This window comes from Bactrocera tryoni, chromosome 3, assembly GCF_016617805.1.
Source record: "Bactrocera tryoni isolate S06 chromosome 3, CSIRO_BtryS06_freeze2, whole genome shotgun sequence".
Taxonomy (NCBI): domain Eukaryota; kingdom Metazoa; phylum Arthropoda; class Insecta; order Diptera; family Tephritidae; genus Bactrocera; species Bactrocera tryoni.
Genome location: NC_052501.1, coordinates 56,653,887 through 56,669,950, shown reverse-complemented (window position 1 = coordinate 56,669,950; position 16,064 = coordinate 56,653,887). Strand labels below are relative to the sequence as shown.

General features: G+C 38.0%; 1 protein-coding gene across 2 annotated transcripts in view; it reads left to right on the top strand.

Annotated features, from left to right (window-relative positions):
• Window positions 1–15,809, top strand: part of LOC120771080 (protein CBFA2T1) — a 74,910-nt gene extending 59,101 nt beyond the window's left edge. For both annotated transcript variants that reach the window (XM_040098902.1, XM_040098901.1), the window contains 6 exons: window positions 12,861–13,516; window positions 13,600–14,022; window positions 14,091–14,447; window positions 14,509–14,742; window positions 14,816–14,923; window positions 15,021–15,809. In XM_040098902.1, the coding sequence (XP_039954836.1) occupies window positions 12,861–13,516; window positions 13,600–14,022; window positions 14,091–14,447; window positions 14,509–14,742; window positions 14,816–14,923; window positions 15,021–15,239 (1,997 nt within the window). In that variant the 3' untranslated portion in view covers window positions 15,240–15,809. The remainder of the gene's footprint in view (window positions 1–12,860; window positions 13,517–13,599; window positions 14,023–14,090; window positions 14,448–14,508; window positions 14,743–14,815; window positions 14,924–15,020) is intronic.
• Window positions 15,810–16,064: the final 255 nt, after the last annotated feature.

Genomic DNA, 16,064 nt, shown 5'->3' with positions numbered 1-16,064 from the left:
TATTCAAAACAGTCTCCTGCTTCAATACAGCTTTTTTCACGGTCCTAAAGCATGTCGAACTAGTGTTTTAGCTCGTTGTCTGGTATGGCCGCCATTTTGGTGGTGCAAGCCTTTTGAATGGCGTCTACGTCTGCATAACGCTTTCCTTTCATGGGCAAAAGCATTTTTCCGAAAAGGAAGAAGTCGCAGGTGCCATATCAGGTAAATACGGGGAGTGGTTAATGGTTAAAATGTGATTTTTGATCATATAGTCGGTCGTAATCTGTCCTTCGAATGTTGGATTCTGAACAATTTTTGGTCGTCAGTCAATTTGTGCGGAACAAATATCGATGTTTTGGAGATGTTCAATTTCATTTCCATGAATTTCAATGATGATTTCGGCTGATTTTTGATGAATTCACGCACAGTTTCGATGGAATTTCCGGTGACACGGATTTTGATTGGCCCACATGTTGATCGATATTTATGTCCTTACGACCACTTTGAAAACGTTGAAACCACTCATTCATCCTGCTACGGGATAGGCAATCATCGCTATAAACTTGTTTCATCAATTGAAACCTTTCGGTAAAAGTTTTACCAATTTTAAAACCAAATTTAATACCACAAACATACTGACACTTAAAACGCAATAACTTCACTTCCAGTCGATGATGTCATGAAATTCTCACTGGACAATCGATATAGGTAGCAGATTTTAACGCACCAATTGACTTATAGATGGCACCACCAGGAGGCACTAGATTCAAAAAGTCCTGTTTACTTTGGAAAACGCCTTGTAATATAAAATACGATATATTTATTTCTTTTCTAAAAAGTAGTTTAGAATTATCTTACGCAACCCTGTTAAGCCCGGCTATATAGCAATACTAACAAGAAATATGTATATTTTTAAATTAGGTTTAGACGATTTTCGATGCCGATGATGATGGTGATTATTGTGTCATCGAGATTTTACCTGATATAATTCAGTTATTATGAAAATGAATTTCGCAAATTCCTATATTTACTTAATATACCTAATACCCGATAATATAAGAATAAATAATAATTACATACTAATGTGATCAAATTGAAAGGTGAATTTTGTCCATTTAATCTCCTTCAAAGTAATCCCCTCCCGCTGCAATACACTTATGCCAACAAATTTTCCAGTCATCATAGCACTTGGAAAAATCCTCTGTCGTGATGGCCATCAGAGCCTTCTTCGATTCAGCTTTATATCCTCAAATGAGTCAAAATGGGGTCCTCGGAGTGATTATGTGAATTTGCTGAATAGCTAGAAGTTACACGAACATTAGTTGAAAGTAACCAATGCAATATAAGATGGTGCCTTATCGCACTTCTTTGTTCAATAAATTCGGACATAGTAAAAATCGAAGAATTCACTTTTAGAGCATCACAAAACGACGCGTACCTCAAATACTAATGAATATTTTGACGTAAAATTTAGCATAGATGTCAATAACAGTACTACCAACTTACATAAAAACAAGAAAAGACGTTAACTTCGGCTGCACCGAAGCTAATATACCCTTCACAGATGCATTTCTTTTAGTAACTATGTGTTCAGTTTATATGGAAGCTAAATGCTATAATAATCCGATCTGAACAATTTTTTCGGATATTGTATTATTACCTTAAGTAGTAATCCATGTACAATTTCGTGAAGATACCACGTCAAATGCGTAATTTTTTATACAGGCCCTTGATTCTGATAGTTCCGCTTGTATGGCAGTTTCTTCCAATATTACATTATTTCAATGAATAATAACTCATACCAAATTTCGTGAAGATATATCGTCAAATTAGGAGGTTTCCCAAGAAAGCATTTGATTCCGATCATTCAGCTTTTACGGCAGCTATATGCTATAGTTAACCGATCTGAACAATTGCTTCGGAGATTACATTGTTGCCTTAGAATATAATCTATACCAAATTTCGTGAATATTTCTTGTCAAATGTGAAAGTTTTCCATACTATATTTTAAAAACTGAGGGACTAGTTCGTATATATACAGACAGACGGACAGACGGACAGACAGACAGACAGACGGACATGGCTAAATCGACTCAGCTCAACATACTGATCATTTATATATATACTTTATAGGGTCCCCGACGCTTCCTTCTGGGTGTTACAAACTTCGTGACAAACTTAATATACCCTGTTCAGGGTATACAAATTTACCGATTCGAAAAACACGCGAAGTATAAATTAAAAATTCACCTTTCAATTTGATCACAGTAGTATAACCAATATTTTTGGGACCACTTTTTCATAAATTTTAACAGAATACACAATGCAATCATTTTTCGGTCAAATAGCGTTCTTCTTGGATGGCAATAGAAACTCAACCCCATACTCCCCTTGACATTTCTCTATGGGCATCTCTCAGCTGTGCCTTTGTTTACATTGTATCAGCTGATAGTTTCTCTAGTCCCCACTTACGATGCTAGGCCGACTTAGGCACTCTTGGCTCATCAGAGTGAGTTGGCTGTGGGGTATAAAATATTTGGCTATAAGTAAGCTATGAAAGAGCTTTGTGAAGTTGCATTCCGGCGAATTCAATATTTTGGTTTTGTTTAAAAAAAGTTGCAATAGTTTGCCAAACTGTTATAAATCCAACAGCTGCTTGCGATTATAAATGGTCATGGCGGCGTGTGTATGTACATATGTATGTATGTAATAAATGTCGCATGCGAAAACTGTACAAAACGGAATTGGTTACGTTGGTCATTGGCATAGTCGACGGTAAGAGTAAATTTGGGACAACTTTCATTGGCAACACCCGGCGTGCAACATATGCACTCACGCCATGCCGTTTAATCCACCCACGCACCATTTCGTAACATCGCCATTAGGCAAACATAAACTTTAATGATTTTTTATTTTTAAAAATTTTGAATGCTTCTACAAAGAAAAACAGAAACAGAATGGTTTAGTGCCAACAAGCAAAAATTTAGCAGAACTACTATGTACCAACTGTAGAAAAGTTTAGAAAACAGAACTTTTGCAGCATCGATCCCCACAAAACCCACAAAACTTGCCGCCGCACCCACAGCTCAACTAAATACATACATACGTTCTTTGAGGCAACAGCTGCCACTGTTGCGGCAATTGTAAGCTTCGTCATGAGTAGTGACGAAAAATAACAAGAACAATGTGTACAATAACATGAGAAGAAACTTTGTATGGCTCCAATCACCTCCAACTCAACGCTCCGTCTTTAAATGCGTATTTGCAGCAACTGTCCACTTGTGTTTGGTCATTTATGGGACACCACTTGTGCGCTCTTGGCTACCATCTTTCCCACCTTCTGACAGTTGTTATGATATTTAGTATTCGTAAATGCGAAGTTCCCAAATCTCATGCATTCGTTAAGCATGTGTAAATGTACCATGTGCATTAGGGTGCGCCGCCACTGGAGTGAATGTTGTATTTCACTTACGGAAGCTCGATGAATGAAAAATCAAAAAGTTGAATCACTGAGTTGAGTTCACTGAAACCGAATAAAAACTGCTTTCGAAACATTATGGCTTTGGAGAAAGCGATTATAGGACCTGATTAGTTCGTGTATGTACTGGATACAACTCACTACCTTTATTGTTGACTTTAAATATAAATTGTGGACAAGAGAGCTGCGTCCAAGGTTTGCGAGCAGAAAAATTGTGAATTGATGATGAATAATAATCGTAATATCTCTGTGTTTTGTAGTTCTTCACTCGAATCGAAATTCCTGTTTTAAGTGTGTTATGGCGACAACATAAGTATTCCCCGTAAATAATTAGGCAAAGTCTTTTAACCTTGAGTCACCAAGTGGAACTGAATAACTTTGGTTTTTCTGATTAGAACCTGGAATTAATTTATTTACTTGGAGTCATAGCCATGGAAGTTATCTCCATGTTTCCATGTCTAACAAGTTTGCCTATATGTATTCCAATTGTTTACTTAGTCTGCTTGTGAAAAGTATTTGTTAATCTATTGACAGTTCTTATATTGTCTAAAACAAAGGGGCCGTATTTAACATTTGTACAGTACCAACAAAAAGTATTAATGCAGCATATTCGTATGAGTCAAGAGAAGATTTACGTTCAACAAAACTCTTTATGACTAAAATGCTTTGCATTTGTAGAAGCTCCAAGCTAGTACCGCATTAGGGCTTTTGTTTAAAATGGTGGAAACCACTTACCTTCCTTTATGTGTTCATTTGTACACCAAAGCGATGTGGAGACGGACTGGAATGAAATGTGGAAACTATGCGTTGGTCAATTCCATGCAAAGACAAACATCTACATACATATTTTGTTGATACAAGGTTACATTTTCATTTTATGTGCCATCGAAATGTGTCCAAACTTTGCACAGCTGTGACCAACCAACGCTTTTGTTGTAAGACCGGCTGGTACCATACGCAAAACGGCTTTCATCAGCAACACTTCCAGCGGATCGCACGCTGGCAGGTCGACCCAGTCGAAGGAGTAGAGGAAAGCAGTACTCTCGTTAATATTCATCATGGCTGTTGGGAAATGTGTACGGGTGTTTCAAAGTGTGGTGAAAATGCGGTTGATACCAATGGGCACGATAGATTGCAATGGATGTAGGCGATGACAACGACAGCAATTTTTAAGGAGAGTTCTGTAGATTTTTCCAGCATTAGGTGCTAATAAAACATTTAGCTCAGGAATACATTAAATCTTATTGTGATTACTAAACAGCTAAAAAACGATTCAAAGCTGTTTTTTATTTCACCTATCTACTACTATTTCGTAGTAGCAGATGTAATAATAAGAGCTGGATTGATTGGTTAGTGAATTACTTTTTGCGTTTTCTGGGCTAATTTTTTATACTAATGTATACATTTTTAATACCATCGGAAAGAAGAGATTTCAGGACTATAAGGCCGCCTCACATTTAAAAAAATGTTGAAGTTTTGACATGAGATTTTTTGATTGAGAATTAGGTTTTTTTCGATTTTAGGACAATACAAGGAGAAAAACTAAATATTTTATATTAAGAAAAGGCAATACTTTCAACAAAATTTATGAAAGCAATTTTTTTGTATAAATAAAAATAAAAAATTGGTTATGTGAAAATTCGAAGGGTTGCGAATATTGCCACAAACTGGTCTGTCCTCTTTTCCCGATCTCAGATCCTCCGTAAATTATTTTTAACTCCTGCAACCTGTTGCTACAGAGTATTATAGTTTTCTTCACCTAACGGTTGTACGTATCATCTACAACTAAGCGAGATAAATATGGGGTTCTATATACATATATAAATGATCAGGATGACGAGAAAAGTGGAAATCCCGTCCGTCTGTACGTGCAAACTGCAACTTGAGTAAAAATTGAGATATCTTTGTATGCGAGTTTCTTAGTACCAAAAAAATTACGAGCTCGTAGATGGGAGTAATCGGACCACTGCCACGCCCACAAAACGTCAATATCCAACAAATTTTAAAGTGCTATAACTGAGCATTAAATTTATATGTAAAACCTTAATTTGGAACAGGCGATAGCAGTAACAAGGGGCACTTTTGGGCAAAAAATTTTGTAAAAGTGGTCGTGGCCCCGCCTTCTAATAAGTTTATTGTATATAACTCTTAAACTGTTTTACCTTCAAGATGGTATGGGAAGGCTTTATGAGATCCGGTGTGAAAATTGGACGATGGACCTGGCACCGACCACTTTTCGGTGAAATCCCATATCTCCGGGCCCGATCCACCGATTTTGGCAAAATGTTGTACAAGAAATTCTTTTTATGTTTCTATGTCACTATGCGAAAATTGGTAAACTCGGACTACAACCACGCCTACTTCCCATATAACACAATTTTAAAATTCATCTGATTCTTTCACTTTCCAGTAGAGAAATCTAGAAGTAATTGATATAACGGGTTAAAACTTTGCACTAATAACACCTTTAAAGTATTCTAGCTTATGACTAAAAATTGTCTAAATCCAAACAATTCTGTTCAAGCCCCTGGGTACCGAATATGTGGACCCCAGTATCTATAGTTGACTTTTGACTGCAAACATCGGTCAATCTGTTAGATATACATATGAAATTCAGGGATAATCCTTTTCTGGCAATAGTAATTCTGTGTATCGAAAATGGGTTGTTCAGGTCAATACTTCCCTAGGCCACATACAACTATTTTAAAGATTTTCCAGGTGATTTTATGGTGGATATATCGACCAATATTTGAGTTATCTCAATGAAAATTACAGAACATGTTTTACTCACAACAGAGTATCTGTGAGGCTAAAATAGATAAAATTGGGCTGAAACTTTACCTACCTCCCATATATCTATTACTGGGATTTTCGAACATCCGGCTGATATTGCTCTATATGATTGATGATTGTACCATATTATAGGTGAGGTACCTTAATGATACCCAGTGAACATTTTTTTAGTATGTCGCATGATAATAGTTAAAAGTTAAAACCGGGTGGATACTACTCTAATTTGTCTGTTAATGTATGAGTTATGTAGAGTTTATGTATATACTATATATAATTTCTTACATTGATTCTTGCAAGTTACAAAAGTATAAAATGTTCGGTTGCACTCGAACTTAGCCTTTTCTTACCTTCCTTCTTCCTTTAATGTTTGTCAACTTTTCTTTCATTTCCGATGGGTTAAATCTACATGAATTTCTTTTCTTCTAATTTTCAAAGGTTTCTGCACTAGTCTAATATCAGAAGAGGTTCGTATTTATTTCTCTAAGATTTTCTTAAATATTAGTTCAAATTGGAAGAATAACTCTAGTGGTTTTGTTGCTCTAGAAATAAGAACGATTTGGATATAATGGGTTGTCAAAAAAGTCTTGCGGTATTTTTATTGAATTCTTTTTTTTTTTTTGAAATAGAAATGAATTTTTGATGACTCATGCCCCGCTCTTGATCGATGCTACAGCTACTACTATGCCGGTCTCTTTCGACCAATTCAGCGATTTTATCGCAACGTGGCGCATCTTCGACCACCTCTACACCAGAACGAAAACGTTGAAACCATCGTTGTGCGGTGGAAACGGAAACTGTATCAGGTCCATAAACTGCACAAATTTTATTGGCGGCTTGAGATGCATTTTTGCCTTAATCGTAGTAGTACTGTAAAATATGCCGTATTTTCTCTTTATTTTGCTCTATGTTTGCGACGCTATAACTCACGAACGACTTAAAAGAAACGACAATCAATTAAACACGTGTTAGCGCGTGAAATGAGCTTTCCAAAAAGGTATAGCATGACCCGATGCGACGAATAAAACTAGAACTACGCGCTTTCAGCGCCAACTAGCGAAAATACCGCAAGACTTTTTTGACAACCAATATATATTTGTACCCACAATTTATGAACTGATATTTTAAGATTTGCTCTCGTTTGTTTTTATTTCACATTACAAACTACATGATGAAGCCAAATAACAGGTATATTTATAATATCATTTTTTTTAAATAAGTACACATCAAAGTAAACGGAGAGATGTTTATCGAAAACGAATGTTATATCTCTCTTTATATTTTTTCAGTTGACAATTTCATTCTAAGGACCTACAGTAATCAGCCATGATAACTTTTTTCTATCACTCTTAGATACATTGGAACCTTCTCACACTTTCTCCCTATAATTCCCTAAATTATACGAAAATTTGTACAGATCCGTAACCATCTCACTACATTGTATTCTCTTTCTTTTTAGTATACTCAAATTTGTAACTTTCGACTACCAATACAAAGCTTTTCTAAGCTTCAATTTCGGGAACAGTCAGAACTTTGATAAAGTCTGTGTCTTTCATCAATTTGAGGATGGACAAATAGTCCATTTTTTAACCGTTCCATACTAAGGTTTCGAAATTTTCGACAAATGTTATTACAGCAATATCCTTCCACGTTCAACACTTTCTCAAATTGCTGTATAATTCCAAAATTAATCAGTCAGTAATAAATACCCGAAATCTTTTTGAGAAAATGACTTTGGCGTAGATGTTTCTGAGAGCATGCGACTTTTGAGGCTCAAAGAGAGATTTTCATTGAGAAAAACTGAACATTTGGTATACTGTACCTTCAAACCTTCCGCATATTTTCCGTAAAGAAACTTAGAGTGGGAATCTCTCGAAGCTTGTATGCGAGAAAAAGGGTGCAAGGGTCCCTAAAATAGATACTAATGCTGATAAGCCTAAAATTTGTCAAAATATAAGAATTGCAAATATCACGAAAATAACAGCATATTCAATACTTTAATGAATAAATTCTCGATCTGTACACTTGAAACCATCAAAATTTGCAAAGATATAAATGACAACAATTGCTTTTTTTTGATTTTTGATCATTATAAACAAATAAAAACAACAGTTGTAAATGTTTCATGGATTTACACCATTAATAATGGCACACAGAAAAAATACTACTCCTGTGTACACTGCATTTTATACCAACTATTGCACTTCTACCCGTAAACTTAAAAGAGGTGTTAGATGTTTCCATAATTTTCAAAAACTACTCAGCATTTTATGAAGCAATAAAGTTGTTGAGAGGACTTGAGCCGTTGAAAACAAATTGTACATATTTGCAATGAATACATAATGAATTTTAAAAGGGATTGTTTTCCTTGTTGTTAGATACACAAATTCGTAGCGTACAATATGTAAAAGATTCAGGATGTAAGACTGGGTTAAATATTAAAGAGAGCATGCGAGTATTTGACGGCGTTTACAAAAAGCATTCATTCCGAAACCAAGTAAACAACCCGATTAAATAAAAGGCTAAAACAACGCTTAACTGTCACGAAAGCGAAGTCAAAAAGTATTCACAATAAAGAGAAAGTTCTTTTGAAATCCCATTCCTAAATAACGTTTTAACACACAATTCACATTTTTGAAATGAGTTCATAAAAAGTAGAATATATTCATGCGTCGAATTAATGGAAATATATTGAATGGCGGTAAACATCCTTCGGAAATAGCTGGCTTGTCAAACTTTTATAAAATTAAAACTCTCCGCATTTTTTGAAAAATGCCCATCGTCTCAAAGCATCTCCATGAAAAGTGCCGGAATGCGCCTTCCTGACTAACTAACGGGAAAATCACCCTAACCATCATCTTTCATCTTGTTTGCACAGTCTAATAGAAATTCTTCGTACCTTAGCTGTGTTTGTAGTTGTGTACGCTTCTCACACAGGTGTTTGTTCAAGTTTGCTTACGGTCGTGTGGGCAGGATTGTTTGCGTATTTCTGCGGGACCGATAACGATGCTGCCAATGAAGCCAGCTAACGGCACAATATTTTCTGTGTGTATTTGTACGCGAGTGCGTTGCAATTCGACCAGCTATCGCAGCTTACAGTTAAACGTTCATATGTATATGTATGACCTTTACATACATACATACATATACAAGAATGACAAGGTAGTGTTCGCCAGAGCTGATGACAGTTCCTTACTGTTATCCCTTCAATCGCCGTTATATGCGTACCTCTCGAATGTGGGAGTTTGCTTTTGCGATAATAATTTGTGGATTCAGCTGCAACATCACTTACTCCGACATAGTCATTGTTGCTGAGGTAAATATTGATAATGGCAGCAGCAGTAGTAGCAGTAGCCTTATAGCAAGTAAGATGTATTGTACGATAATACATTGAACATGTGATAGTTGAGTTTAGCTAATTTAAATATTCATATAATGGTTTTACAGAGAGACAAATTCAAAGTAGTTAGTTCAGAGTTTTCTATAGAGAATTTTCATTTTGATAGAATTTTTCAATAGAGTTTCACATACTAAATGACGAAGATCATAATTAGATAAAAGTGTATTTTCACACCGGTAAGACATACAACTTCAGTCTATATTACAACTTATGTACATATGTATGTCCATACAAAATGAGTTCCAAAGTAAGATGATGGCGGCAACTATATGTCGACTGGTGCGTTAGAATCTGCTATCTTTATCGATTGTCCAGTGAATTTCATGACATTTCATTGGTTGGAAGTGATGTTTTGCGTTTTAAGTGTCAGTGTGTTTATGTTCTCGGTGCGAAAATGAGCTTCGAACAAAGAGCCAACATTCAATTTTGTTTTAAAATAGGTAAAACTTTTACAGAAACGTACATGGCGTAGATTGCCTATCCCGTAGCAGAGTGCATGAGTGGTTTCAACGTTTTCAAAGTGGTCGTGAGGACATAAATATCGATCAACATGTGGGCCAATCAAAATCCGTGATCACCGGAAATTCCATCGAAACTGTGCGTGAATTCATCAAAAATCAGCCGAAATCATAATTGAAATTCATGAAAACGGAATTGAACATCTCCAAAACATCGATTTATCGCATTTTGACCAAACATTTGGGCTTACGAAAGGTGTGTGAACGGTTTGTTCTGCAGAGATTGACTGACGACCAAAAATTGCTCAGAATCCAACATTCGAAGGAAATCATTAACGAGGTCAAAAAGGACAAAAATTTCCTTTACAATATTATGACTGTTCTGCTCTGTTTTTTTAAGTCCTGTTTTCTTTGGATTGTACCTTGTATATAGCTGTGCTATCAAATATTACATATTATGTTACCAAAATTTAGATAGATGTATGTAAGAAAGTAGTAGATCTAAAACAAGTGAGTTGTAAAAATTTAGCTTTTCCTTTATGTGATGCTCAAGTCACGCGTCTTTAACACCCAATATTCTCAGTTTCTTAAAATTTCTTTCATCCAATTGTAGGTGGCTGCGCACTGCTCACCAAGTATTGTGACATGTCATTATTCAATATTTTTGGCGTATGTCGCTGCACGCTTTCCGAATTGATTCTGTGTCTCTTTCTCAGTTCCGTTTTGTTCGCACACTACTCGTTATTGTTGCAGCTATTGTTGTTTTAGCACGCTTCGTTTATCTCGATTTGGTTTGTTTGTACAGGAAATTGTCTTCTATCGACCATGTGAACGATTGAGCGCGCCAACCAAGCCCAGCTAACAGCACAAAAACAAACCCACATAATAACTCTGCGACAAAGTCGGTATATACATCGGTATGTACATATATTATGTATATTGTATTCACATCTACCTTAATAAACGTGCTCACATACATATGGTATATCTGTCTTATGGACATAACCCTATTTGAACAGATACACTCTCGTCCATGCGAATTGTGGGAAAGGGTTGATGTGTTGTCTATGCGTACGTCAGGGCAGCAGGTGGGCTCTGATGTGCAATCGACACATGCACACACAAAATCGAGTTGATGTGGTTGAGTGTCGACGAGTATGATGGATCATGTAGCCTGGGCTTTCGTTCCAACAATGCCATCATTGTTTCCATCAGTTATTTTATTCATACAAGTTTGTACATCAGTTTATAGAAGATGTCCTGTCACCATCGTTGCCTCGCCAGCTCTCTTATTTATTTAATAGCTTTTGGAAAGCTTCCACAGCCAAAGTAAACATTTTTTCTAATTTTTACTCTAAATGTAATATATGTCTATGTGAATGTGATCTAAAATTTACATGTTATAAAGGAATTACATTTAAACACTAAAAATAATAAAATTTCGTTGGACATCAATCACTAAAAATTAAATAACAGCTAATTAAAATTGTATGTATATATTATATCTCAATACCTCCTTAGTTCTGCTTTTTTCTGTGAACCCTGTAGGCAATGTAGGAATGTCAAGTTAATATCTATTCAAACACGGTCATTGCCACTCCCTGTTTTTATGTTAAACTTGAGTTAATTGTTGTAGCTGCAAATTCTTTAAAGTTTTCCATGTCCGTACATGTGGCAGCAAAATGCAATCATGTATTTGGCAACAAATGTTGAAACACGTGTTTGCGCTTTCAACACCATCACTAACAACCAACAGCAGTACGGCAGAATCATCGACAAACGAGAATGACAGCAATTGCAACAAGAACACGAGCGATGAGAAAAACTCGTGTGCAAGTGCAATTTGTCCAGAATGTTACTAATTTATTTGCCATGTTCGGGAATGCCACACCACACCGAAGTTGCCCGTTGCCTGCTGCCCCTTGTCGCAATGTATAACAGTTAATGGCCGGCCAAAACTTCCCCATGCTCGTGTGGCACGCCATATTCCACAAAAGCACAATTCCCAATGTGTGGAAACCTTGCAGGACGTACTGTGGCATTGGTCAGTTGCCCTCGAGCCTCTGCACTGAAGCAGGGGCAGATGACCGAGGCGAAAGTTGGCTGAAATTGTATTCTGTTTGTACTTGAATGTGCAATACAACACTGCGCAAGGCTGCAAAGCAACGAAGCGAAATGCCTTCTTCATGTTGCAGCTAATGCATTTATGATGTGTCGGCTGCTGACATGTCCTTTCGCATGCACTACCAGACAGCAACGCATTTATCCTTCGGGTCAGCAACAGTAGCAACAGCAGTCGAAACACAGCATAACTGAGCCGGCGTCAGTGACAGAAGCAATGTAACACAAATCTCGGCATTTGCGGTTGCGCAAACACACGAACTCCATGGCACAACAATGGAGGTACGGTTGGGCGGACATGACAATGGCAACTGCGTGTTTCAGGTGCTGCATATTTTGAACATGACAACCCGCCTGCAAGAAAAATCACTACAACAGGCAGCGCTCGCCCCTTACACCCACACATTTGACCATTTGACCAGCATTGGTGGTCACGCTACAGCCGCTGGCTACATTTCGTAACATTTTCGGTTGGTAGTTGAGCAGCAAAATGTTGTTGCCCTTAACAAGCATTTACCTTATGTTGATGTTGCGGTGCTTGCGGCACACTTGTCCAAATAGAACACATCTACCACACGCTAATTACAAAAATGCTTATTCCTTTACAATTTCGGCTCTTCGTTCCCCATTGCAGCAAATTCTTCCTCCAACTCTTCTTCCGGCAAGGACTCGAGCAACAGCAACAACTCGTCGCAAACTAACGGCTGCACTGGTGCAAGTGGTAGCAGTGGGGTGAGCAACTCTAGTTCGATTTGTACGAATCCGAACGCTAACGGAGCGCGCAGTTGCCGCACCCCCGACTCCCCGGAGAGCGCACGTGCTATTGCACCACGTTCACCTATGTCACCACAACTGCATCATTCAAGCCTGGCCCCACCACCACCACGACCGAATCGTAATGCCAGCGCCTCACCGGTAGTGAATGGAGCAACCACCACCACATCACCGCCTCCACTCCCCACACCACCTACACAAGCGGCACTGGCCGCGGCCGCTGCTGCAGCTACTGCAGCTGCAGTGCATGCTGAGCAGGCACGACTACTCAGTAAGATACGTAAATTCCTTGGTTCTCTGGTACAGTTAGCGCAAGAGATTCATCCCGAAGTGAGCGATCGTGTGCGTGCGCTAGTGCTTTCACTGGTCAGTGGAGGCATAAGCATTGATGAGTTCCGCCTAACGCTGCAAGATGCCATCAATTTGCCATTGCGCCCGTATGTCATTCCATTACTCAAAAATCATATTTCCCTGCTGCAACGCGAGATCTCCGAATTAGCGCGTGCCAGTAATCAGGTAAGAGTTAGTTGCTTGTATAGTTTATAAAAGTCTAGGAATCTTATACACTTGATTCTAATTGCTTGATTGCTCATATTTAGACTACACTACAATACGTTACCACGAATGAGAATGTTGTAATGGAGTTTTCTCCACACGGGCCTTCTGCGGAATACAGTGACATGTTCGTACACATGGATGCTGCGCAGGCTGCTGCAGCGGCAGCCGTTGCCCAAGCTACAGCGTCCAACAGCGCCGGTACTACCAGCCTCGTCTTTAAGCGCCGAGCTTCGGACACTCTGATGGAACACCACAATGGAATACAAGACTGGAATGATTATATGGCCGCTTATCCACCTGCCAAGCGTGCTTTACACGCACATTCGGCTCACTTAAGCGCCGCATCTGCCGATGCACGTCTTGCATTTACCAGCCAACCAACCGTTTTTGATTACTCGGCGGCAACTAGTAGCACGTCAGCAGTAACTCAATCCGAGAACAATTTCAACAGTCTTATGGAGAAGGTACAGTTGCGCAGTTATTTGAATTTAATTCGAAATGCTAGTCGTAACATGTCTGTATTAATCCATAGGCAAATCACAGGGAAGATCGTGATCTGCGAGTTAATATCGTTGCTGAAAATGCAGCGCAACGACATCCTTCACGGGTTGGTCCCCCAAGCACAAGCACTAGTGGGGGTGCTGCCAGCAGCGTCAATACCACACTTGGCGGCGAAGAGGAATGGAAGAATATACACACCATGTTGAACTGTATCTCGGCAATGGTAGATAAGACAAAACGGGCAATTACCATATTGCAACAGCGGGGCGTAGAGCCCCAACAGCCCAACTACAGCGAAGTCACACCAGCATCACTGGCCGAAATACGACGTCAGACTGAAGAGAAGGTCGCTGAGTTCAAACGAAATGCCGAGGAAGCAGTCAACCAGGTAAATGTATACCCCTTAGCTGATCTCTCAGTTAAACCGAAATGTCCTTTTTTTGTTTTAGGTGAAACGTCAGGCGGTGATTGAAATACAGCGCGCAGTGGTAGCAGCTGAAACACGCGCATCAGAAGTGATGTCGCAGGAACGCTTGCGCATGGAAAAGTTTTTCGTCGAGATGAGTCGCCATTCAGGCGGTATCCACAATTCCAGTACAACTATCGCAGGTGTAGCAGCAGCAACGGTGCCAGCCGAACGTGAATTGGACAACAAGTCTCCGTCGATTACAGCCGGGCAAAATGTAAATTAATTGAATTAATATTTGAAAGACTTTAATTCATTATAACCTATGCATATTATTCTTTTGTGTTAAGGCTTGCTGGAATTGTGGACGTAAAGCAACCGAAACTTGTTCTGGCTGCAATTTAGCCCGTTATTGTGGCGCTTTCTGCCAGCACAAGGATTGGGAACACCATCACCAGGTAATTTTAAAACCTATGTAGGACTATATAGACTACTTTGGACTATACATATGATATTTTAACTGTATTTTTTCGCGTGTTTTATGCTATTTGATAGATTTGCGGCACCACGCGATCATCTGACCTTTCTGCTAAACACAGTGTGTCCCAGGGGATCCCACTTACGGCGAACATGCGCGGATCCATCTCAAGATCTCCGCCCAATCAGCCGCAGTCATCACAGTCAACGTCTCAAGTGCCGCAGCCGCAGAACTCAGGCAGCGGCAGTGTTGCGCCACCCAGTTCACTCGTGGCGAACGGGGTCAGCTCCAAATGACGCATTCGCATGATGAAACCGAAGAAAAAGTACTTGTGCTAGTCAAATTAAACTAAAAATTAAAATATGCATAAATTAATTAGAATTAACTACAATATAAACTACATTTATTGATACTATGTATAAAAATCTGCGAAAAATTACAAATGAGAACTTGAGAACGACATTGAAACGCTAAAAATAAAAGTAATTTTATTACATCAGCCCAACAATATCAAAACCATAATCAAAATAGACTTTAAAAATTTATTATATAATATAATGTAATAGAGGAGATACAATTTTAACGTTTGGTATTCACTTATACAATTGCAGACTTCAAATGTTATTGAACCGTTTTATGCACAGATACTAAATATATCACAATATGAGAGCACCCCTAGAGCAATGTAGAAGCTCACTTTGATTTCAATGGTTGAAAATTTAAAATATTCTCCGTCATTGACTCAAGAAAGTTAAAAGTTTGTAAACCGATTTAAAATATAGTAGAACTAATATTAAAGTAATTAATCTGAGAGTGAAAAACCAAAAACTAGAAAACAAAAGAAATATACGGTAATTTTAGTAATTTATTTATTACGTATTATAAACAGATTTTAATAATCTTAAATGTATTAATTTATGTTATTGCTCAATAAAATAAATAAATCTGAAAAGCTAACTAATTGACTGTAAATGCAGACACACTTTTACCTTTTCAATAAAAGAGAAAAAAGGTGAGTACGAATACATATATAAACAAGTAAGGAAGAGCTAAGTTCGGGTGCAACCGAACATTTTATAATCTTGCAACTTGCAAGAATCAAAGCCAAGGAAATACTTTAA